The following is a 24666-nucleotide window of genomic DNA, read 5'->3' on the forward strand; positions in this document are numbered from 1 at the left end:
TCCCAACCCCAACCCCAACCCCAACCCCAACCCCAACCCCAACCCCAACCCCAACCCCAACCCCAACCCCAGACATGCCAAGAAAGACAAGATAATATAAGAAACATAAAATAGATAATAAAAAATTGATGGATTAGTAAAAGGAGATCAACAATTGGAAATACAAAAACCTATAACTTTATTTCTAATTATTTCAAGCTGAATAAAAACTGATGGCCTCTTCAAAATTAATTTTAAATTGAAGTTACATAAGATATGTATATGTGTATGTATATATTTATGTGTATGAATGTTTATAATAATATAGAATTTGAAATGAGCAACAAAAATTAATGTGTAAAAGTGGCCGTCCGTTGCCGACCAATGGCTAGCACAGAAAAAAACTACTAAAACATTGTGCAAGTTAATCCTGAAAGAGGATAGATAGTCGTAACAAACCTCAAAGGAGTTGGATAAAAATAAAGAGTATTCAGTTTCGATATGACATTCCAACCAAACTGTGAACAAACCGCCATCTTTAATCAAGCAGCCCTACCAATTATAGAAAGTGTCCTTGAAGGATACAATGGCACGATATTCGCATACGGACAAACTGGAACAGGAAAAACACATACAATGTAAGGAAGCAAGACCTAAAAATCAGAAAGAGGCATAATTCCTAGAACTTTCTAACATATTATTAAGTCCATTTAAGGTAGATATCTTTTTATATTCATAGGAACTCCCAATGTTAACTTTATGGTGCAGGTATCGATGCTTGAACTCTACAATGAAGATGTTGTCGATTTATTATCGGAGAATCATAAAAATAACTAAAAGTCTAATTAAAAATAAAGACAGAAACAGAAGCTACAACTTCACTAGGATAAAGATAAAGGGGTCTATGTGAAAGATCTGAGTGCATTCACAGTAAAGACAGTTTAAGATATGAATAATAAATTATTGGAAGGATCGGAGGCTAGGCATGTAGGCTCGACATAGATGAACACTGTTTCTTCTAGATCGCATTCTATTTTTGTGATTAAGGTTGAGCAGGAGGAGGAAATTTAAGGGCAATCTAAGATTAGAGCAGGCAGATTGAATCTGGTTGATTTGGCTGGTTCATAAAGACAAAAGAAGACACAAGCTACAGGCGGTCGTTCGAAAGAAGGCATTTATATTAATTCTGCTCTTTCAGTCTTGGGAAAAGTTATTGGAGCTCTGTCAAGTCCAAACCCAGCTCATATTCCCTACAGAGATTCAAAACTAACACGTTTACTACAATAATCACTAGGAGGAAACGCCCGAACTATCATGATCGCAAATGTTGGACCCGCAGACTTCAACTATGATGAAACAATCAGTACTCTCAGATATGCTTACCAAGCGAAAAGAATTAAAAACAAACCCAAAATCAATGATGACCCCAAAGACGCATTAATTCGTTAATACCAAGAATAAATCGAACGCCTAAAAAAACAGTTAGAAGGTAATGGCAACTTCTCAGATGGATCTCAAGTCATAAACAAAATCGTCAAAGTACCCTCAAAAGGAAAGAAGTAACAACTGAGCCAAAAGTTTGAAAAATAAAAAATAAAGTAACTTGAAAAAGAAAAGAAATAGATCTTAGAAGGCGTGCAAACTAAAACAGAAGAACTAGCCAATAAAGCAAAAACTCTCGAACAACAAAAGTAATAGTAAAAGAAAAGGCAAGAGGAACTAGCACTCAAATTGAAAGACATGAAAGCCGCATTCATTCGGGGCAATAAGCTCAAAGAATAAGCAAGAACACATTAAAAGAAGATACTCTAGGCGAATATCTAGCTTGAGGAGAGAAAGCAACTTGAAAGAAGGGCTCAGGAAGAACTCAACAAGAAGATCGATGAAGCTGTTGAAATTTAGGGAATTAACGTGTCGTTGAAAGAAGCTGTGGAACTCCGACGAAAGCAATTAGTAAAACTGAACAACAAACTAAAAATAGCATATTAGCAAAACAATGACATCCAATAGTTTATGGCCCAGTAAAGAGAAGAGCTTTAATAGTAAAATCGTTCGCTCGTCCGAGAGTTAAAGCTTGTCAATATGATTATAGAGCATTTTGTTCCCATCCAGGAAGTGGCAGCGATTCAGCATAGACTTGAATTCGACTAAGGTTTTGATGATTGGGTCATCGCTTAAAACATTCAACACCCAAAGCCAAACCCAGGCTCAGCATTAGGTCTTAAGGCCCCATTATGCAGCGAAGGAAGAAGATCAGTTGCATGTGGAGACGATAATCCTCGATTCAGGCAATAAAACATTTTGATGATGGATTTAAATTTGGTGGATTCGCCAACATAGAATTTCACAACCGGGCTAATTTCTCCAAGCATCCTCTAAAATTTAAGTGTCGCCTTAAATGATAACGAGTAGTAACAAAGAATAATTGCAAAGTAGTAAAGACCCAATGTCTACATCGACGATCCCTAAAAAATGAACAAATAGTAAGTGATGAGACAAAGGTAGAGTTCAACTCGAGCAAAATCTGCTAAAAAAATGAGACCAGCAAGCGGCCGCAAAAAGAAATGAAATATATAATTTAATCTATTCCTATTTATTTCAGTCGATATTAATGCAACTACTTTGCCATTTCTTAAACACTTTTTTACATAAATAAATGCAACTGCCTATTTTTATTAATATTGCAATGAGCTCGTGAAATAGTAGAGTAATGCATGAATGTCGTAATTGCTTGATCAATATAATTCGCCAATCAAATAGAATATAAATGTGAATTGAGATTATATGCATTTATTTAATAAATTAATAAAGACATTATATTTATTATGTTTATATATATATAATTAAATTGGCTTATTATAATTGTAGGGAAAGTACATTAAAGAATATTTTGTAGGCTGCAGTTTATGGATTTTTCATTATAATAATCAGATAACTTTTTTCTTTATCGGAATTTAGAAAGTCATGATGGATATACCATACTGTCCGGTTATCAGACCGACGATGAGGGAGTTTCAAAATTTCCGAGAATTCGTCGAAAAATTGGACAGACTCTACAAAGGCACCTATGGAATCGTGAAAGTAAGACCGTTATTCAGGAATTCTCTATTTCTCATTTTTTGTTTGATTAACATAGGTTATACCACCTCCTGAATGGAAAGCGAGAAAAACAAGTCTCGAGAAAGCTGTGAAGAATCTGATTATCAATGGCCCTATCGAGCAAAATCTCTATGGAAAGGGAGGTGTCTACGAGTGCCTCCACATCGCCAAAAAATCCATAAAGTATGAGGAGTACAGATTGAAGGCCGAAGAAGTCGACAAGGGATCAGAGAACATGACGAACGACTAAATATAAGACACTGTACTTATTCCTTTATTTAGTTTTGGAAAAACATTGTGTTTTCTCCTCCCCTCTATGGCGCTGACATTTTGAACTCGCTGATGTAGCCCTGCGCGGGCTAGTGGGATTTGAAAAAATTGCCAAGTGTGTTGAGCGATGCTTTAAACCAATCTGTTAGTGGAGTCAATAATCCTTATTGCTATGTAGGCTCATGGAAGGCACTATTTTGTTGGCATAAAGAAGATTTGGACCTTTCTGCCATCAACTACCTCCACAGTGGAAAAACTAAGTTTTGGTACGGTGTGCGAGCAGATATGGGGCCTGTTATTGAAAAGTAAGTCTCAAAGTATTTTCCTGAGCACTTTAGCCGATGTAGTCAATTTCTCAGACATAAAACAACCCTCATAAATCCTTACTTGCTCAAAAAAAGAAACCCTTAACTTGTAATCCATAAAGTAGCTCAATAATAAAATTAATTTGTTCTCGCTTTTGGTGGCGCCTACCATTGCGGATTTAACTCCGGTTTCAATCTGGCATAGGCTGTAAATTACGCAACCTTGGACTGGCTTCGTCAATTGACATGTACAAAATCCTGCGATTGCCTGAAAAGCAGCGTCAAAGCTTCTCCAATAGAAATCTACAAGAATCTCCTGAACACAAATGTTATAAAAACTCGTGAGTTTGCAGAGTTCCAAGCCCATATTTATAGCCTTGTTGAAAAATAAGAAGAAGATTAAGTCAAGTAAGATGACCAGGAAGATTCAATCACAATGAAGGCCGTTAAGAGTAAATTCACCAAGAAAATAATGAAGAACAAAAAGAACATGCCTCGAAAGATAATTCATAAGGGAGAAGAATTCGATATTGATCAATGGCTCTAATGCGAGAAATGCAGGACTTGGAGGATAGTCACAGGGCTAATTATACAAAATAAAGCATTTTCTTGTAAGTAAGTCCATAAAAAATGTTCAACCAAGGAAAAAGCCCCTAAAAATTATTTTACAGTCAGCTGACAATGGTAAATGATCAACTCCGCTTTATTTCATACTAAAATTCAACAAACTAAAAACAAGCACATATCTATCTTATTTACACTGCAAACATTGACATATAATTTGTATTCATAATTCTAATCAGAAAAGAGCCTTCCCATAGTAGCACTTGCTTTCGATTCCGATTATATTTTTGCCTGCTTAAATTCTAATGAACGAAGATTCTCCCCAGGCTGTACCCCACATGTTTCTGCAGAGCCAGAAAGTCTTCCCATTTTAAGTTCCCCAACTTAACAATTATATATAATGGTTAATTTTCGGGCTCACTGTGATTTCTGAGAATATTCCACCTTTATAGTCAGTGAATGCTTGGGTTAATTAGATGCCACAGACAATTGGGCCGGAAGCTAGCTGGTTTTTTATGTTTTATAGTCCTATGACGACTCCATGTTCTTTAATCTTCCATCTTTTGTAGTTCGCTGCTCCTGTGCATTTCGGAGAAAAAACAGTTCCTGTACAGCTTGCACAGCTATCGATAACCCCACAGCTCACTTTTGCAGGCTATTTGCCTTGGTATGTCTGACAACTTTCTTCAGGTAGCCCATATTTTTAAATATATACAAGAATATCTGCAGGGCTTGTTTCTTTTGAGCATTTAATAATCCCACAATTCAAAAGGGCTTGCACTGAAAGAGTCACTGGATTACTTCCATGTGAAGCTATACTTTATCGATCTGCAATCATGTGGATCACTGAAAATGCAGCGGAGTTTTCACAAGAATTCGGAGTTCGATAGCTCTTGGAAGGTGTTAAATATGCAGGTAATTCATATTGTACATTTAAATTTGGAGAGACTTTGTTTGGAACTGTGTTATTTCTCACATCTTGAGTCCAAGTGTCAATAGGACTCGCCCAAGAACAAATCCCTTAAATTCCTAACAAATTTTTCCCCTTTTCCACCCTAAAATGTCCTTTTTCCCCCCAAAACGAACCCCACGAATTCTTCACTTTCCAATACTTCACCCCATTCTATTCCCCCCAACCATAGACCATTACAAAATGGTTGACTCTTGTACTATTTCCTGAGCTTCGAATGATTCCCCCTGTATAAGTAAACAATGAATTCGAATTGATACCACAAACAACCGGACCCCATAATTCAATTTATTTCTCGAGATTTGTTACACCCCCAAGTGAACCATAATCATCTACCGCATATATTTTAGAATTTGCGACTGACTTACAAGTGTTATCAGAACAAGATTGGCATTTGGCCACAGATGAGCATCCATACCCATTTGTATATCCTTTTGCTGTGTAGGAATGGCATGATTAGTCTGTGATGTTGTTTCTTTTTATCCATTTAAATGCGGATAGTGGTTCTCCCTACTTATAAGATATGTTATACCCCCATACAGCCGTAATCGGAAGTATCGCATGATAGCAAAACTTGCACAGAAAGTGCGGCATCGACAGATTTTGCAGCCCTGCGAATTTTGATCCTAGAAGTTAGAACATCGATTGCTGCAAATGCCCATCCGCTATTGCATGCTGCTGGAATGTTTTGGTTCTTAACTTCGCTGATAAAGGAAGTGCCGTTAATGTTAGTCCAAGAGAAATTGGTGGTTTGAGCACTTGCGGCTAAGAATAATACGAAAGCTAAGCAGATTGCTAAGCTCTTGATAAGGCTCATTTGTAAAGATATAATTATTAATCATAAATCTATTCGATTTCATTGATGAGAGCATGTATTTTATTGTATAATGTTTGTGTATTTTTTGTATTGCTTGCTTATTGTCTGGCATTTGCAATAAAGTAAACAATAAAGTTATTTTTTAGCTCTCCTACAGCATAAATGAAACAATTTTCCGAAACATCGGATAACCAATTCTTCAAAAATAATGCCCTATATCCGATCTCTCGAGTGACATCTTACCAGTCCTTAAAATAATCACCAAGTCGTGCAAGTTTCTCCTAAGCCAAATTTTAACAATCACGTAGAATCAATCCAGCCAGTTTAATCCATCGTTAAGTTTTTAGCACAAAACTGTACATGACAGCCTCAAAGCCCTCTGCAACTACAAAAACTGCAAATACAACACATAACAACACAAATAAGAACGATTCATAATTACAAATGAAGAAATTCTTCCAGATTTAATTATCAAAGAAGTAAAGAGTATAAGGTAAGCTGGGAGATCAAGAAGGCATATTTCTAACGAAATCTCAGTAATTGTTAAGGAAGCTTTAATATTTTAATAGTGAACATTGTTAGAAATTGTGGAATGCTTTTACTCATCATTTCAGGCTGTTGTAAAAACAAGTCAGATTTCTATAAAGTAAGGATTCATTGAAAATGACAATCCTTCGAATTAACTAACAATTGGAAAACTTCTTATCATTACTTTTCATTGATCACTCAAAATCGCTGCATAAGTTAAAATAAATGAATCTTAATTTAACTTCCTTACATCGAATTCCTTCAAACAAACAAAAGCACACAAACAACAAATAGCCAACCGAATAACCGACCTCCCACAAAACCCAAAAAAACTCATCACTACATTCCCCACAAATTCCCTCCTTATAGCAACAACCACCCTCTTTATCAAACAGAATAATAACCTCTCAATAACAATCATCACTGACAATCTTAAATAAACTTTAATTTGAAAATAAGAAATTGACTCTACTCTGTCAACAATTATAAAATGATTTGACATCAAAAAATAAGTAATTGTTGGAGAAATAAAAAGAATGTACAGCATTGTTGCGCTAATCGAAATAAATTAGCAAGGAAAGATAGGGATACGAATTTAAGTTAAGGAAATTGAAAGAAGAGTTATAAATTGCGCATATTGTGAAGGAACAAAATTTATCGGATAAGATTAATTATATTTTGGGATGGAAACTTTGATGTTTTGCTATTTATGTAGGCTTTGACTACTTTTATAATATGTTAGATGATGTATGATATGTATGATGTATGATATGTATGATGTATGATATGTATAATATGCAAAATGTATGATATGTATGATAAGTTAGTGAGTTTGTTAAAAGAGCATGAATGAAAACCTGTTTTACTGATTGATATTTGATCTGATGTACACTATTTATTTTATATTACATAAGAATTAATAAAATTTAATTCCTACTCATACTCATACATATTCATACTCCTATTATACATTACTCGACATACACACACCATACTCTCCAACATAAACCCCCATAATCATAATCATAATACTATTATCAATAAACACAATATAATATTTAAATGTCTTCATCAATAGAATACACCTTAGAACTCAACCAATAATACAGCAATTATCTATAGCTGAAGAATAATGTGATAGAAAAGATAGAATAGAGCCAGCTTGAGAAGTGCTAATCCTATCTTAGTTATGTAGGGGAGGAAATGAGATACTGGAGGAATAGGTTTGATAAAATTAGTATGACAATGAAGAAAAAGAATAGGAACAAATGCAAAGATCGAGAAATGGGGGATATGAGATGAATGATGAAATTTTGTTTTGTTAGTTTGTTGTACTTAGCGGGATGGAATGGACGAGTGAGAATTATCTTGGCTACTTTCCATTTCTAATTCTCATTTCAAACCTTTATACTCTATTATTATAAATATAAGTATAAATAAATATAAATAAATATAAATAAATATAAATAAATATAATTAAATATAAATAAATATAATTAAATATATTAAATAATAAATAAATAAATCCCTAAATAATCAAACCAAACAAAAAACAGACAATAATAACTTGCGTATAAATAATAGATAAAATAATTAGCACAGCCTCCATAAATTAGTTCGTATTTGATTAGATAGAACAAAGCAATGAGTGGTTATGATAAGCCCTATAATGTGACCATTATATATTCAAAACTATTACAAGTGCAAGAGTTCATTTATTAATATGGAAGGCAAGAGCAATTAAAGAGACTAAACAGAATCAGACTAAAACTAAATGAATTAAAATATAGCTAACCTCCTCTCGCTCCCTGATACTAACATTTGTGATGTTTGGGCCTCAAATTTTGATCAAGAAATGAAGAAACTTATGAAGCTTGCAGAACGCTTCAATGTCATTGCTATGGTAAGGATGCTGATTATATAGGACACTTAGTTCCCTGGTATTTTTGTTAGTAAGGATGAAAATCAGCGATATCGTTCGGAAGAGGAAAACGAATACTATCTGATCAGAAGGAATGTCGAAGAAACCAAACTCATTCAAATAGGGCTGACCATTGCGGATGAAGATGGCAATGTACCGGAGCCTGTGTGCACATGGCAGTTTAACTTTAGGTTCGACATCCAAAAAGAAAACATTGTCAATCAATCTGCAGATCTCCTCAAAAAAGCTGGAGTTCAATTCGACCGCCTTAAATCTTAGGGAATCGACCATCTTGATTTCGCCGAATACCTCGAAGCATCAGGGTTCGTCTATAACCGCAAAGTGAAATGGGTCGTTTTCCATGGCTCATCCGATTTCGCATACCTGCTCAGATTAGTCCGCAATATGTAACTGCCATCCTCAATCGATGAATTCTACAGGGAGCTAAAGAAATACTTCCCAAATGTCTACGACCTAAAATACATCATAAAGGATGTCCCTTCACTCAAAGATGTAGGATTGACAAAACTAAGCTACTAAATCGGGTGCAATCGCATCGGCCCACAGCATCAAGCAGGAAGCGATAGTTTACTCACCGAATGCTGCTACTACAAAATGAAAGAACAAAGTGAGCTATTCACACCAAACCAATTCGAAACCAGCCTCAACATTATCTTCGGTATTGGGACAGGATACTTAAAAAACAATCTTACAGGATACCACAGATAATACTAAAGTTCATATGCTCACAATTAATACTATGATGAAAGGGCCTATTATGATAACAATCGGGTCTACATGAACCAAATGCAAGGTTATAACCAGATGTATGGGAACAATGGAGGACATGGGCATGGAGCTCTCTACACATATTTGCATCATCATACTAATGGCTATATGATGTATCCTCAGGACCAGCACCAGCATCAAGGGAGATATTGAAATATGTTCGTTGTATGCGATCTCTCATTCGATTTAAATTTTACTATAGATACATAAATATAAACATATGTAAATACATAGATAAAAGCATTTAATAAATGACATAACGATCACAATCACTTATCGACGTTCGGCCAACCATGAAAATAATGGCCCACCCCATACATATCCGAGTAGAAAGGACAAGGAATCATTGTATATATCTTTTATTGTCGCACAATCGAAAACTGTTCATGATCGAAATCTTTCGGGATTTACTTAATTGAGTTGAATATGCACTTGTGAGATTAGTAAATATTGCATTTATTGCCGGCGAGCACCTTAATTTCAGTGTACAGAGCATTCTATGGCATGAATGAGAATAAGTCGAAATAAAGGGTCTGTTCTGTAAAATAGGGAATATAATTTGCAATTCTATTTAGATTTTTTGGGCTGATTAATTGTGCGATGTACTTGTTCTGGGGTTCTGCTCCTAAAGGAGATGATATTGAGAAGCGGAACTTCGCACCAGACGCATCGTCATAGCATCCAACAAGTGAGTATCTTCTCTCATTATCAAGAGAGCCAAGCACTTCATAGTTACTCTAAAAAAAGAAGCCGCCATGATGATAAAGTATTTCGAACTTCATCAGATCTTTCTCAATGAGATGTTAAACCCCATACGAAAAACTCGCCCTGCTTCTACCATTGAACACTTCCATAACAAGATCATAAGTAAATGGAAAGTTCTATCGAGTGATATTCTCACGCGTCCAAAGATAATACTCATACCCTGGGTAATGCTTTCTTATTTGTTTGAGTAGTGCTTCTTTGAATTATTAATTTCTTTCGCGGAGTTGAATTTGATGGATCTTTTTTGGAATTAGTTAGTTTTTTGGGTAAGAGTGATTCAGAATGTTTAGTTTGTTATGGCTGAACATTTTTGAGGGTGGGATCAGTTGATCTTTGTTGAACAGTTAGTAAATGAGTGAGTTATATCCCTTTTTTTAGAGGAGAATCTAAAGTTCTTTCTCGAATTATATTTGTGGCTTATAGCTTTTTATTATTGTCTAATTAATGCTATCAACTTTCAAAGGAATTAATTCTGTAATGGAGGGGGGCAATGAAGCATATCTGGGCATATCGTAATCAGGTGTATTCATTTCCAGTAAAGGCATCACAAAAAATAAAGGATTCTAAAAGAAGGTACTAACATCTTCAACTGTGTGCATGAGATCTTCCAGAAGTATATTGTTGTAGAACTTTCTCTTGAAAATGCGCACGGTTTTGGCCATCACGGAAAGTTATTCAAGTGGATATGAAACCTAATCGAATAAAATTGGCTTTTTTTGGTAAGGTCTTGTCTGATACATTTCAAGTGGCTACATAATCTAGCCATTAAAATTTACATTAACTCCCGTAATATAGACATTCTATTACTTCACAAAATAGTCTGAGGCCTTTTCGAGTGAGTCCTTTTCGTACAGCTGCTCTCCTTCATAGATTAAAACAACGAATGATTCGTATGAGCATTGGTTATTAATCGCATCATAGTAGTTTACTCCACTATTTCCGAAACTTTTCATGAAATACACTTTGGATTGGACTGAATATTTTTAGCTTAATTTATTAATTTTTTAATGGTCAATATTCCTTTGAGAATCTAAGTAATAATAGAGCTGCCATTATTGATGGGTTTGCTCTGCAGCAGATTTAATCAATTGTTCGAGTTCTGTTATCGGAGTTGTATCGAAGTTTGCGGCAACTAAACAGAATTCAATTCTTTTTGATTAATAAATTTCGGATCTTTGGAGCAGAATCAAAATTATGTAAAGTGGAATCAGTATCTTTAAGTCTGGCAGTTTTCGGATCTATTGTCTTTTGATTTCGATTGTATCTGAACCTTCCTTAAAAGTCTCCATTGGGATAAATGAAGAACTCTACTAATTTGACATGATGAGAGTGATATTATCTATTAATTAATTTATTTATATATATAGAGAATTATACAGTTATTTCATCAGATATACGCGAGAGAAGAAGATGGAGCTTGGTAAATTTTGTTTTCTCCTGTAACAAGGTCATAACTTTTAAAATAACGTTTATTGTTTCCATTTTTTGTTGTTGTATGTTTTTATTAAATTGCGGGCTCATCATAGCGATGTTGTTGTCCTTTGGACATTTGAGCGTTAAAGTTTCTTAAATCTAATTAAGATTTTATTGAGACTCTACGATCATTCTTTTATTGCTATTTTTGTTACTATTTTTTCTGTTTTTATAGCTGCTAGAACCGTTAAAACCTTTAAGATTCTTACTTTTGTTACTTTCTGTGATGAATTTACACATTCCTGATACTATAACTATTCTTTAATGCATTTTTGTTATCATTGCGATAGCTATTTGCTAACTACTAATAAGCATTTTAGTCAAAGCTGTTGTTAATAACATTTCTATTTCTATGTCTCTGCCTTGAAATTGAATACTCATTCAAACTTTTCCGATTTTATTTCTTTATTTAGAGTTTGTTTTCATTGTTTTTATTTAGGTTTGATTGGTTCTCCCAATTTTGTGTATTATGTTAATTTTGATAATTGTCCGCATTTGTATTTATTGCTATTGGAGTAGGAATTGCTGTTATTTAATTTCGGGGTGAACTTTGACTCTGATTATTTTCATGATCATGATATAGATTTCTGTTATGATCGTCAGTTAAGCCCATTTTTTTATTAATGTAAATAATCTGATTTTTTCTCTAATGAGAATGTTCCCCTCCAAAGACTCCAAATACTTCAGCTTTCTCTTTCAACGAGATTCGTTCATCACTTCGTTTTTGATTTTATATTTCGATTTGTTACTTCAAATAATTTGCATACTATTTTCGGTTATATGTGTCATGATGCAGGATCCCTCGAAATAGACTTTTTGTTAAATCATACCCCAATTGTATAGATTATTTCTATTTTATTTTACGAGTGTTTATTTCTTCGATTTGCTTCTTCAGAATTTATTGAATTTAGACATTGTTCTTCTTTCTTTGTTACTTTTAATTTCTATACAAAGGATTTATCACATCTTTGTTAGTTTCTGTGAATTTTTAGCCTTTTCTTTTTATTTCTTCGTTTGACTGAATCAGATTGTAATGCTGTTCATAGATACTCATATTCTGCATATGTTTTTTTTTATTTTCTTAATAATTTTTTATACTTTGTTCTTCCATGTTATTATTTCGGAGAATATGCTCATATTACTGCGATCGCTCTCTTTCCTTTTATTTCTATTCAATAAGCCTCCGTACTTTATTCTGTTCTTAATTCTAACGTAACTTAGTTTACTGCATAATTTTGAGCTTATTTATTCTTTCTGTATCCATTTGATGTATATTCTCTGTAAATGATGATGGCAATTAATTCAATCTTTCCACTTCCTGCGACATACTTCTTTTTAAGTATTGCATTCGATTGTTCTAATATTTCAACATCTCCGCATTATTCCTACGATTGCGAATTCGATGCTGATCTGCTTGATTTAAATGATCAATCATTTAGTTACGATCAGGGTTACTTAGTTTATATTGATAGCTATTTTGTTGTTTTTTTTGTTGGCTGTTTTTGTTTATTTATTGTTGCAGGTAATTGCTGAATGAAATGAGAGAAGTACGCGTAGAATTTGTTGCGTTGTTTGTCGAGGATGTCCAGCTACATTTGTTTGGTTTTGTTTGTTAGGAAGTTAGTTAGTTTTGGTAATAAAATTATATTGGGTTGGGAATTTATGCGATAAATATATTATTATAGGTGTATATTTGGAGGTGTATATTTGTAGGTGTAAGGGTGTGTATAAAGATCGGCGTATATTTAGATTTGGATGTGTATAAATATGTGCATGTGCATGTGCATACGTAGTTGTCTATTATTATTATTATAATATCAAACAAATGTTAAAACAGATCAACAGAATACTGTTCCCCTCCTTCTCCACACTCGTCCTTGCCGAACACAACAACACGACCCTCTCAAAAAATACCCTCAAACTGCTTACAGCAGCCCACAAATTCAACCAACAAGTACAACAAATCCTATACAATTAGATCCACATCCTCCTGATCGGCAAATAACTCTCAAAAGTAATCTCAAGCATCAAACAAACTATCCCAGATAGTCATGTACATAAAATTATCACAATTGACCAATAAAGAATGTAAACATTTATTATATATTCCAGGATTGCTGATGTTGTTCAAGATTATGTTGAGAAGGCGATTGAGAAATATAAGTATCAGAGGGTAATTGGACTAACGAGTAGCTATGGCAAAGATGTTATTCCGAGGGTTTCGGGGAAGTATTGTACGCAACCAATTACTGACATCATTGACATTATTGTAACAATTCTCATATAACTGTATAGGATGCAAAGACCTTCATCAGACCCACCTACGCAGGAAATGCACTCTCTAAGGTGCAATCTGAATAGGCAATTGATTTTTTAACATTTCGATCGTCTGCATTCGAGGAGCCCAAAGCGGGTACAAACACCGCCTAAACTTAATAGTTGAAATCAGAGTATTTGGGTAAGGCAAGCTTTGTCTCCGAATAGAAAGGCGATAGTAATAAACCAGAATTGTCTTCCGCAAGGATCGTCATATCAGGAGGTAGAGGAGTAAAAAGCAAATAAAATTTTGATGTTATTTATCAGTTGGCTCAAGCATTTGGCGATGCTGCTGTTGGTGCTTCTCGAGCTGCTGTGGATGCTGGGTATTGCCCGAATTAGATGCAAGTTGGACAAACTGGGAAGGTTGTTGCCCCTGATTTGTATGTTGCGGTGGGTATTTCGGGTGCAGTTCAACATCTGGCTGGAATGAAGGATTCGAAATGTATTGTTGCTATTAATAACCGACCTGATTAGCCCATCTTTTAGGTTGCTGATTATGGGCTTGAGGCTGATCTATTCAAGGTGCTCCCTGAATTAACTGAAAAGATTCGGAAGATTAAATCGGCATGATGGATGTATACAAATGCACATACACAATCAAACATACAAATGCAATGCAAATTTATACATGCAGCATCACATTTATGCATGCCATATGCAAATGCACTTAAACCCCAAACTGTAAATTATACAATTTTTTGAGTTACTGTCGATATATTTATTAAAATTTAAATATCATAAATTTCCCGACTCTTCTTCCACCTTTTTATCGACAAAATTCTACCTCTGACTCTTCCATACTCCCAAAATCTGCCAATACAATGGCACAAACATCGCTGTCCTCACCAAAGACACCGTAAATCCATTATAAAGACTCTTATACGATTGATTTTAGTTAAGCTTCTTCAAGACAGACCGATAATTAGTAAAGATCTCAGGTCGATACATATTGTTAAACTGAAATATCTTCCTAACTTATAATAATATAAACTTACCTGAATGTATCCAAGGGATGTAAGAGTCCGACCCCTAAAACTGATAGAAAAAGCTCAGGAGTCAAAATGCCTGTAGGGATTGTTGGATTTTAGCTGAGTTTTGTGAAGGTTTCGGTTAGATTCAACACAAAATTGTACTGTATGACCGACATTATTGCAGTTATTCTGAATCCTCTGTATAGATTCTTTATGGATTCGATATTTGAGAGCAGTTCTCTGAATTTTGTGAATGATGCTTCTTGTTTGTTCTTATGATAGCTCATTGCTGTATGAATTCTGTAAGTTTCAATAGGATAAATAAGGCCTAAACTACAGACTGATGTTAGAAGTGGCACAAAAAAACCCTGCTGGATTCGTTGTAACTAAGCTAACATAAATAATACCCAAGGAAGTTCCTCCGATTACTCAAGCCATACTTTTCGAATTGATTAGATGTTGTCATGGAATACAATCTGCATGAAAGTCTGATGGAAATAGATCCAACAATGCAATAAGTTGCTTCGCCAAAGAGCAGCAACCCCTTGCTATTTGGGTACTCCTAATGATAATATATGTTGGTACTCTTGACATAATCTAGGAATCCTGTGAATTTTTTGGGTCGCAGGGGGTACATATGTTGGATTTGTGCGATGATCTTCCATCTTTACAGTGGTGCCAGGATTGTGCGGGTGAGTACATTGGCGACTCCTGCGAGCGAGAGTTCTTCAACGAGTTTAAATTTGTAGGATCCTTTGTTAAAATATTTATCGAGGATTGACTTTTATCGTTTGGATAAATCCATGATTAAAATTATGAGCAATTTAATTTCAATATATTCATCAACTATTCGACTCAGTTTATATCTATCTATCTAACTATATGTCTATATATCTATGCTATTCATGAATAAATAGAGCACTTAAAATAGCACTTTAGAGAGCACTTTAGATAGCACTTTAGATAGCACTTCAGAACAATTAATTTAATAATCTCTTTCCTGGCATAGAATAAAGTAGCCATCATATTTTAATTAGTAAAATAGCCATCCCAATCTCCGCAGGCAGTCCCATAGTAATAACAGACATAAAATATAATCTGCATATTGTCGGATAATTTATATTCAACGAGCATAATAGCATGAATAACCCAACCACCAATCCAGACAAGAAAAAGAGGAACATATCAGGTTCTCGCTCAGTATGCTATCTCTAAAATAGAAATCAAGGAAATCCAAGCCTACTGATTTCTCAGTCGAGTTGAAGCAACATAAGATTAGTCAAACATTTGTTTCACAGGAACATACTTCTAAGCATAAAACTGACAATTCGTTGAATAAATCGAAAGGCAGTCGTAAACAAAATAAAATCAATAAAAAAGTAAAGTACTATTTCCATATAATCTTAGAGTGATTTCAAAGGGCTCGAAAGTACAGCATTCTCATTATACACAGTAAATAAGCAGATCAGCTTCAGCAGAGAGAAAAAACTCCTTCACTAAAATCAATAAAACCTAAGCAAACTTCGAATATGAAAACATTTCCCATAAAATCTGCACATTGAAAAGAAGCCTAACCCACATATAAAGACCAAACTCCCTAAACACCCGCTAACTCTCAAACTTTTACCAATAAATAAACGATTCCCTTGAAATGATGAGCTAGCCATTATACTCCCTCCTCCATTATCTACACTAAATGTACATGAACCCCATCAAAGATCTCCTGGAGATGATTGCACCTTACGAGTAATTACTAGAGAAGAAGGAAATGTTGAGTAGATCTGTCGAACAACAAGTTAAACAAAATTAACTCTTGTATAATAGTTTGGGGCAAGAGGACCTAATACTTATTCAGCTTAAATAAAAAGTATAAGAGCAAAGGCAACTAATCGAAAAGAAGAACTAACTGAATGCAATCTAAAATATGAAGTTATGGAAGTAGCAGTCCAAAAGGCAGACGGAGTACCAGCAAAGATAACAGAGATAGGCTTAGCACCAGCAAAGATAAGCAGAACTTAAATAAAAACAACATAAACTGACATAACAAAAATAAAAATAAATAAAAACTAAAGGCAGTTTCCTGAAATCTAACCAAACCCACATTCCAACCCATATTCCAACAACGCAATAAGCCAGCCATAAATAAACAGAAGATCGCAAATAGCCACAAACTAAGCCCAATACTAAAGGCCTCAAAATAGATCTAGCGAGTATGGATAAAAATAACAGTATGGGCTTTCATGACGAATTCTATGCTAAGATTGATTAGTTTAGTGAATCGTGGAGGAATCAGGCATTGCGAGAGAAGAGATTTTGAGTGACTTTGTCTGTATGTATCTATTTGTCTGTCTGAGTTTGGATTTAGTTTTTTATATGAAATGGATAATTGTAAAGGAAATAAATTTTTTGTTGGGGATAATCGATTGATTGGCTTTATTATACAGTTGCCTTTGTATTGGCTTTGTTATAGGATTGGCTTTCATCTACAATTGGCTCTGTTATCCAATATAGCTAAATAAATATAAATAAAGAACAAAATTCTTCTTTGAACAATTGATAGTCTATGAATTCAGTTATCAATAACGCCAAGATATATTTCAATTTTGTTCTGATATTTTTATTTGTTGATAGCTTCACATATTTTAATATAATATTACATACAGGTTCATCTCATCATTTGTTTAATTATTTGTTAGATTATATATTAATATCAACGTAATATTTATTTAATATTTACGTAACTAATCCTTACACTATTTCCATATCACAATAATACAATCGCCATCATATTTATATTTACAATCATAATCATAATTATATCCAACACAAAAATAACTCAATGCCTTCATTCTTAAAATCATCCAGTATTTCATTACTACTTGCTCTAATCCTCAAATCGAATTTTGTTCTCTCTTGTAATCTCTAACCTCTAAACCTTAACAATAGTACATTTGCCCTAAATGATTTTAATGGATCATGTGCGGAAGACTGCTGTGCCACATTAACTTCGAGGTCCCCTATGACTTACTACTACTATCAGAATACAGGTCGATTTCGAGGTGGGAGTTCTGAGTGGGCAATTAATACATTAGGATATAGTGGGCAAGGAGCTGGCTATTTGAATCCATAGTGGCAGTGCAAGATAAATGGTCCTCTTCCTAGTTCTACCTATACGGTTTCATTCTGTAAGAATGTGATGCATGAGGTAACCCATCGTCCTTGTTCTTTCTATTTAAGGCCAGAAAGGCCGGAGTAAGTGTGTGGAAGGGATGACTTCTTTATACATGGATGCAGATGCTGTACTCCTGACGATAATACAGAGCCTCCATTTCCAGGATGTTCAGCTGGATGCATTGTCATGGATTATAAAAATCGAAAGAAAATCAGAGTCGGAGATAAGATAATTGTGATTGGGTATTAGTTCTGATTTTAGGGATCAGTTTTTGGATAGTTTTGAAAACAGTTAATTCCTTCATATGTCGCATGGCATACAAACATGATAATACAATGCAACAATGCAGCTTATTTCGAAATTTTAAAAGTATATTGGATATAAATCTGTTATGCCCCCTAATTTTTTTTTTTGCCGTTATGGGATAAATATAAGTATCATCCTTTCCACTGACAAATCGTACAGTTAGTGAGTCAAAGAATAAACCAATAAAAATCACTTTTTCCCAATATTTTTGGCATTGTTCTCTTCAACGAACAGTTTCTGTTACTTTTCCTCAATTTTCATTGCGAGTCCCGATCTAATCGGAATAATTTTCATTTTAGACATGATCGGCCTGAGTTCATGGTCTAATTCCTTAATAATAAGAGTTGAGGGTAGGTCCAAGAATTATAAGTCATCGCTCATTGCTCAATTCCTATTTGATTTGATTTGAATCTGCTATATATGGATATTTATATGCCAATGCAAATTAATCTAGAAATTATATTAACATAGGTTAGTATGAATATGAATAAGATATTGATTAGAATAAGATTAATTAAATTATTGGTTAAAATAAAGATTTCATACAAATCAAATAAGATTCTTTTATTTCATTACCTTTGTTAAGGCAACGTCACTTTGGCCGGTGCTCCTCACAAATCCGCAGATCGTAATTAAGTTGCTTTTGCCTAGGTTAATGGTTCCATTCTCATTAGCATCGCAAACGGAGAGCTGGATTGAGGATCTGTCCTTCGAGGTAATGATTTTATCAGTATAATCACATTTCCTGGGAAGATAAATGTCTGTAAGTTTGTGCTTGTCATTGATACAGCCTTTCATTCGGGTTTCTATGTTTTTGGCTCGGCCTGCTTCCATTCTTGATTCTATGGTAAAACAATATATGTTTATTATATTTCAATAATATTCAATATCGGAGCATACATACAGAGTCATTATTATTGCATGGAATAATAGCACTGATTGCATTATATTAATTAATTAATACATAAATTAATAAACAACAATAGCATATAAAATCAATAACATATATATATGTAAGAGTGGGCTGACTGATTGAATAATTTATTGAATGATTCCATCTTTTAAACAATTTTGCCATGAGATACTTTAAATTTAGGTATATTAATTCTTGGACTTTCGATTGTACATCATCCATCATATGTTAGTTAGTTAAGCTTTGCTGATTGATGTGGCTTACTCTGATTTAACATGGATCATGCAACTTTATCGGAATGCTAGTGTTACTGTGTTATTCAAATATGCACAAAGTAATGTCAATTCAATTAAGATACTCCTTTCGCATATATAGTTTTTTAGAATTCAAGTTCGATGTTTGTTAGGATTTCAATTGTTGTGTGAGGTGTATATTTATTTGATTGATTTTGGGTGTTGGATAGCTGGTTGCTTTTTAGTTTTGCTGTTTTAGAGGTATCAATTTGATAGATCAGTGTTTGTCATCAGTCTTTTTGGTTTGTAACATTTTTATATGCATGCAATGTAATAGAAATCGGATAAGAAATTGGATAAGAAATTGGATAACATATAATAAATAAATAATATAATTTAATAAATAATATATTATAATAATTTAATAAATATCAAATACTAAAAGTTACAAAAAAATGTTTATTATTTGATCTTAACATTAATACTAAAGTATCACGATGGGTTGCACAGAATCATCTGATGATGCTATTTATGTTCCCCGCTCAGCATCTGCTATCGAGGATGCAGAAAGCCCTAATATCTAAGCTACCAAACTATTTACCAACTTCATGCTGAACCCTGCCAAAAATCGTAAGCTATCACTCGAACCCTAAAAGAGAGGAACAAGCACAAACGCACTATTCGAATAAACATACACAAGGGCAAAACAGGATCCAGTGAAATTCTTCCAAGAAATCTCACAATCAATATCATAATTTTATTTAGATCTCAACAATTCGATCCTAGAGTAAATGAATGCTCATAGGTTGGACACAACTTAGAGCAAGATCCTCCTCTCCGAAAAAGTGTTGATCATGAGCTTAGACGTCCTCTACTTTCTGGGCCGTAAGACAAACTACACATTTGACCAATCGATATTCGAGAAGTTCGACAGTGGACAGAAAACTTTGATAAAATACTTACAAATGAAGTATCCAAGAGGCGGCAAAGCCTTCGTTCCTGGGGATTTAATGTAAATATTTAAGACATTCAATATGGTCGAAGCACCTGAAAACGATATCCTGAGGAATGCTGGGATATGTTTCACTGATGCCTCAACAATCGGAATAGTGAATAAAATTAAATAACTCTTCAATAAGGTCTATGATTAGTTGGATGAGAAGTTCCCCATTTTCCAGAAATTTATGCAAGAAATGATATTTTAAATAACGGATGAAGATGGCAAGAAAAAGGCATTGCCTTTTAAAATTGGTCGGAAGATCCCTGAAACTATTAGTAAGTTTCTAATTGATGATTCTTAATAACTGACGATCAAGAGCCCTGAGATCTTCAGAGTGTTTATCAAGTGGGTTTAAGATCTTCAGAGCTTGCTTTTAAGCCCCTAAAAGAAAATAACCTAAAAAAAATCATTCAAAATGATTTCAGATGCCGAAAACCTAACATACGACGATATAGACCCTGACGATATGTAAGGGCTAACACCATCCCTGATCGACAACCTCAAATAAATCGAACACACCTATAAACTATATCTACTCAGCCTCAAGAAATAAATGAATTCTTTCAATTTAAATCTACTCAGAATCTTGGACTACAGTGAAAGAGTACAGAAATTTGTGCCTAAAAATGATGCCACTGTGATTAAGTATGCAATGTTCAACACCAAACTAGCTTCATGGATGCTTACTCAATAGCTGATTTTTGTCTTGAAAAAATTAATTTAAACGGGAAAGAAAATCTAAAATCCAATGATGTGCCAATTAGATTTGATTCAGTTCAATTTGACTGACTTAATGAGAGCTATGGTAAAGGGCTCAAAGAAGTAGATATTGGCAGTATTTACAAATATCAAGAAAATGGAAGAACAAGGAAGATTAAAGATCGTCAAAATAAAGAATAGGCTGGGCACACCATTGAATGACGCAATGATAATATTTACGATAAAGGAGTCATACCTGATCTGCTAACTGCAGCTAATACTCTCAGAAACGAGTTCAAAATCCTAAAAGTTGAAGAATATCGAATTTCTTAATCATTTTCTGTATGAGTTAGAGCGTACTCCCTTTGGAATACTTTCGGAGCTTGCTGTAGTCCTTGGATTTAAGGACAATAAAGTAAACTATGAAGATTTCATATCTTTCTAGAAAATGAAAACAGTCGATATTGAGAAATGCCTATCGACCCATCCCATAGAAGTGAATGTCCTCAAAATTCAAAAGGAGCCATTTCTATGCAGCTATTGCACTTAATTTTATAACCCATTCGAAAATATATTCCCTTACAAAATCTGCAGAAAATGCCATATCTTCCAATGCTGTCGATGCATTTTCGAGCAACAAAAAGGTCTCTAAATGATCGAAGTTGAAAAGAAATTCAATTAATCCTTGAGCTATTAACTTCTCTTCAATGTCAACAAGAAATCCCTACCAAAACAGTTCGAAATCAAGCTTATAACCTAAATATTTATCCCTCAAAGGGTTTATATTCGGGATCATTTTAAAAGTTGGGAAGTAAAGCCAAGAGATTTCAATAAGCTTATGAAGTAAAGAGATTTTGGGAAGTTAGTTTTAGCTTAGATTTCTGATTCCTTTTACTTTTTATTAGTGCAGTTCAAAGGAGATAAAGTGAACTTGAAAATGCTGCACTGGGACTACAATAAGAAATAGGTTCGTAACACTTATTTCCCAGATTAAAACTTCTATAATTATGATAGCGTATCTCATTCCTATTACGACTTCATAATTTTCTTCAAAAACAAAAACAACTCCGAAATCGAAGCCTAGAAAATCGAAAAATCCGTAAAACTGTACCTCTCCGCAAAATAGATAACCTCCCAAAAAAAAGTAAAAGCCAAAAAATACCAAGCAATCAAAATAATCGAGAATGCTAAAAAAGAAGAAGAAGTCTATCTGATTTTGAATGAACAATCTCCCATCACCAATGTCGATGGAATCAACATTGATTAATATGAAATGTCCCTTAAGAGAACATTTTAATTCAGCAGCCTCGCAGGAGTATGGAATGCTTTTCCAGAAGTCAAAATGGTCAAATAAAATATACAAATGAAAAACTATGGGCTAACAACAGTATTGTTAGATTTCTTCAAAATATGCGAATGGAAATCTCAAATTAAAATACTCAACATAAGCAATAACCTAATAACTAACATCTCAGTTATATTCGCAAATCTCCCAAAATTATAATCATTATTTGCCTCAAAGAACTTACTAACAGAAATAGTGATCTTAGCAAATCATACATCCTTATAAAAATTCATATGCTCCAGCAATAAAATCAGTCAGCTAAAAGGACTCTAAAAACTGCAAATGCTTAAAAGTTTGAACTTAAACAAAAATAGCCTAAAGTTGTTTCCATTAATAAAACTGCTAGAATTGAAATAAATCTATCTCAATGAAAATTAATTCGGATCATTTAAGTAGTTTGAGAATTGTTAGTTTCCGAAGTTATAGAATTTATTTATAACTCAATGTTTGGGGGCATTGTTGCATAAATAAGTTAAGATTAATCAGCCTTCTCTTAAAAAAATCATAATGAATAATAATTATTCAATTTAAAGCTTAGAAGTGTTAAGTCCCAATTTAGAATACTTAGACTGTAATAATTGCTCGCTGAAGAAGATAGACATAAAAACCAAAAATCTAAAATATCTGAATACAATTTTCAACCCCTTATAAAATTTGAATGGCCTCTTAGCAAATGAGTTCCCCAAATTATAGAAATTGCTTGGAGAGAACAATAATTCTGAAGATTTCGATTTCCCGAAAACAAATTGTTCAAAATTGACACACATCAGTTTCAATCTGTCAAATTTAGCAGATATCACACAACTTACAGCATGCATTTTTCCCAAACTGCAAGAATTGCTTCTAAATGATATTAAATGTAAGAGTATTCCCTAAATGAATTTCCAAGAGTTAAAAACCCTCGAAATAGGCTCATCCAACCTTTAATCAATTGAATTATTCGGTTTATCGAATTTGTCAAGTTTAAAAAAATTGAAAATAGAAGGAAATGTGTAGACGATTATAAAGAAGTTTCCGACTTTCAGCTTCGAGGAACTTTAATAGCTTTAACTGAATAGCCTAAGTTTTGAAGATTTTGCAAACTTAGGAAAAGCTATGATGCCAAACCTCAAATTCCTCAGCCTCTCCCAAATAAAATCCGAAATATTGCCGCAGTTAACATTTCAAAAATTAAAGAAACTAACCTTTGTAGCCTGCAAATTCAAAAATGTAAAATAGTTCGAACAATCAAACTTATTAGTTCTGCAGTAATTGAATCTAAGCGCTGATGAAAACTTCTAAATAAATTAATCCTAATAAGTAAATGACCTCAGTGTTATAAATAAAATGGTTCTGCCAAACTTAAAGATATTCACATCATATGGCAAAATGGGCAAACTATAAAATCTAATTCAGAACATCCCACAAATTTAATCGATTACATTTGAAAATGGTAAGCTAACAAAATTCCCTAAAGTTAATTATCCCAAATTAGTGACATTATATTTCAGTAGAACAGAAACTTGTGATATATCATTGCTGTCAGAATGCAACTTCCCTAAGATTTAAAACATTACAATTCAAAATTGTTAAAACTTGAAGAACCTTCCTAAGATTAAGTTTCCATTGCTGAAGTAACTAAATTGTGGGAGTAATGGCATTGAAGATATAAGCCTGTTTGAAAAGTCTGAACTACCAATTCTTTAATCTCTTCACTTATGTCATAACAAAATCAAAATCTTCCCAGCACTTAAGCTATAAAAATTGAGGACATTATAAATAGGTGGGAATAATTTTGAAAAATTAGATGGCTTGGCTCAAAGCAATTTCTCAAACTTAGAAAGATTAAACTTCTAAGATTATCAATCCCTCATTTCTACAACATTTCCAATCATTAGCCTGAAATGTCTGACTGAACTAACAATTTCTAGATGCAATTTGTAGAATTTTGACAATTTGAGTAAAAGTGATCTGCCGCAATTGGATCGATTGCAAATTTATGACTGCCCGATTAAAATAATGCCAATATTAAACCTTGCCTCACTAAGTACTATATCATTGTCCTTAACTCCTACTTATGACTAAGCCGGCATCTCAAAACTCATGTACGTCAACATCGCCAACTTATAAAAATGGAATTGCCCTAATTTATTGGGTATATAATTTTATAGCTTTAAAACCGATCTCATCCCTAAAATGAAACTTCCAAGACTCGAAAGAATCGATCTTACCAATTGCTAGTTTGCTAC

General features: G+C 33.8%; 1 protein-coding gene and 1 pseudogene across 1 annotated transcript; both read left to right on the forward strand.

The window, feature by feature from the left end:
* Nucleotides 1–2946: 2946 nt before the first annotated feature.
* On the forward strand, nucleotides 2947–3328 carry LOC148306997 (lysine-specific demethylase 4E-like). The gene is made up of 2 exons (XM_088264086.1): nucleotides 2947–3060; nucleotides 3116–3328. The coding sequence occupies exons 1-2, from the start codon at nucleotides 2947–2949 to the stop codon at nucleotides 3326–3328; spliced, it is 327 nt and encodes a 108-aa protein (XP_088120212.1).
* Nucleotides 3329–3633: 305 nt separating this feature from the next.
* Nucleotides 3634–14369, forward strand: LOC148306998 (putative electron transfer flavoprotein subunit alpha, mitochondrial pseudogene; annotated as a pseudogene).
* The last annotated feature ends 10297 nt before the right edge of the window (nucleotides 14370–24666 follow it).

This window comes from Brachycentrus maculatus, unplaced genomic scaffold, assembly GCF_059751285.1.
Source record: "Brachycentrus maculatus isolate JH-2025_06_01 unplaced genomic scaffold, ASM5975128v1 h1tg000214l, whole genome shotgun sequence".
Lineage (NCBI taxonomy): Eukaryota > Metazoa > Arthropoda > Insecta > Trichoptera > Brachycentridae > Brachycentrus > Brachycentrus maculatus.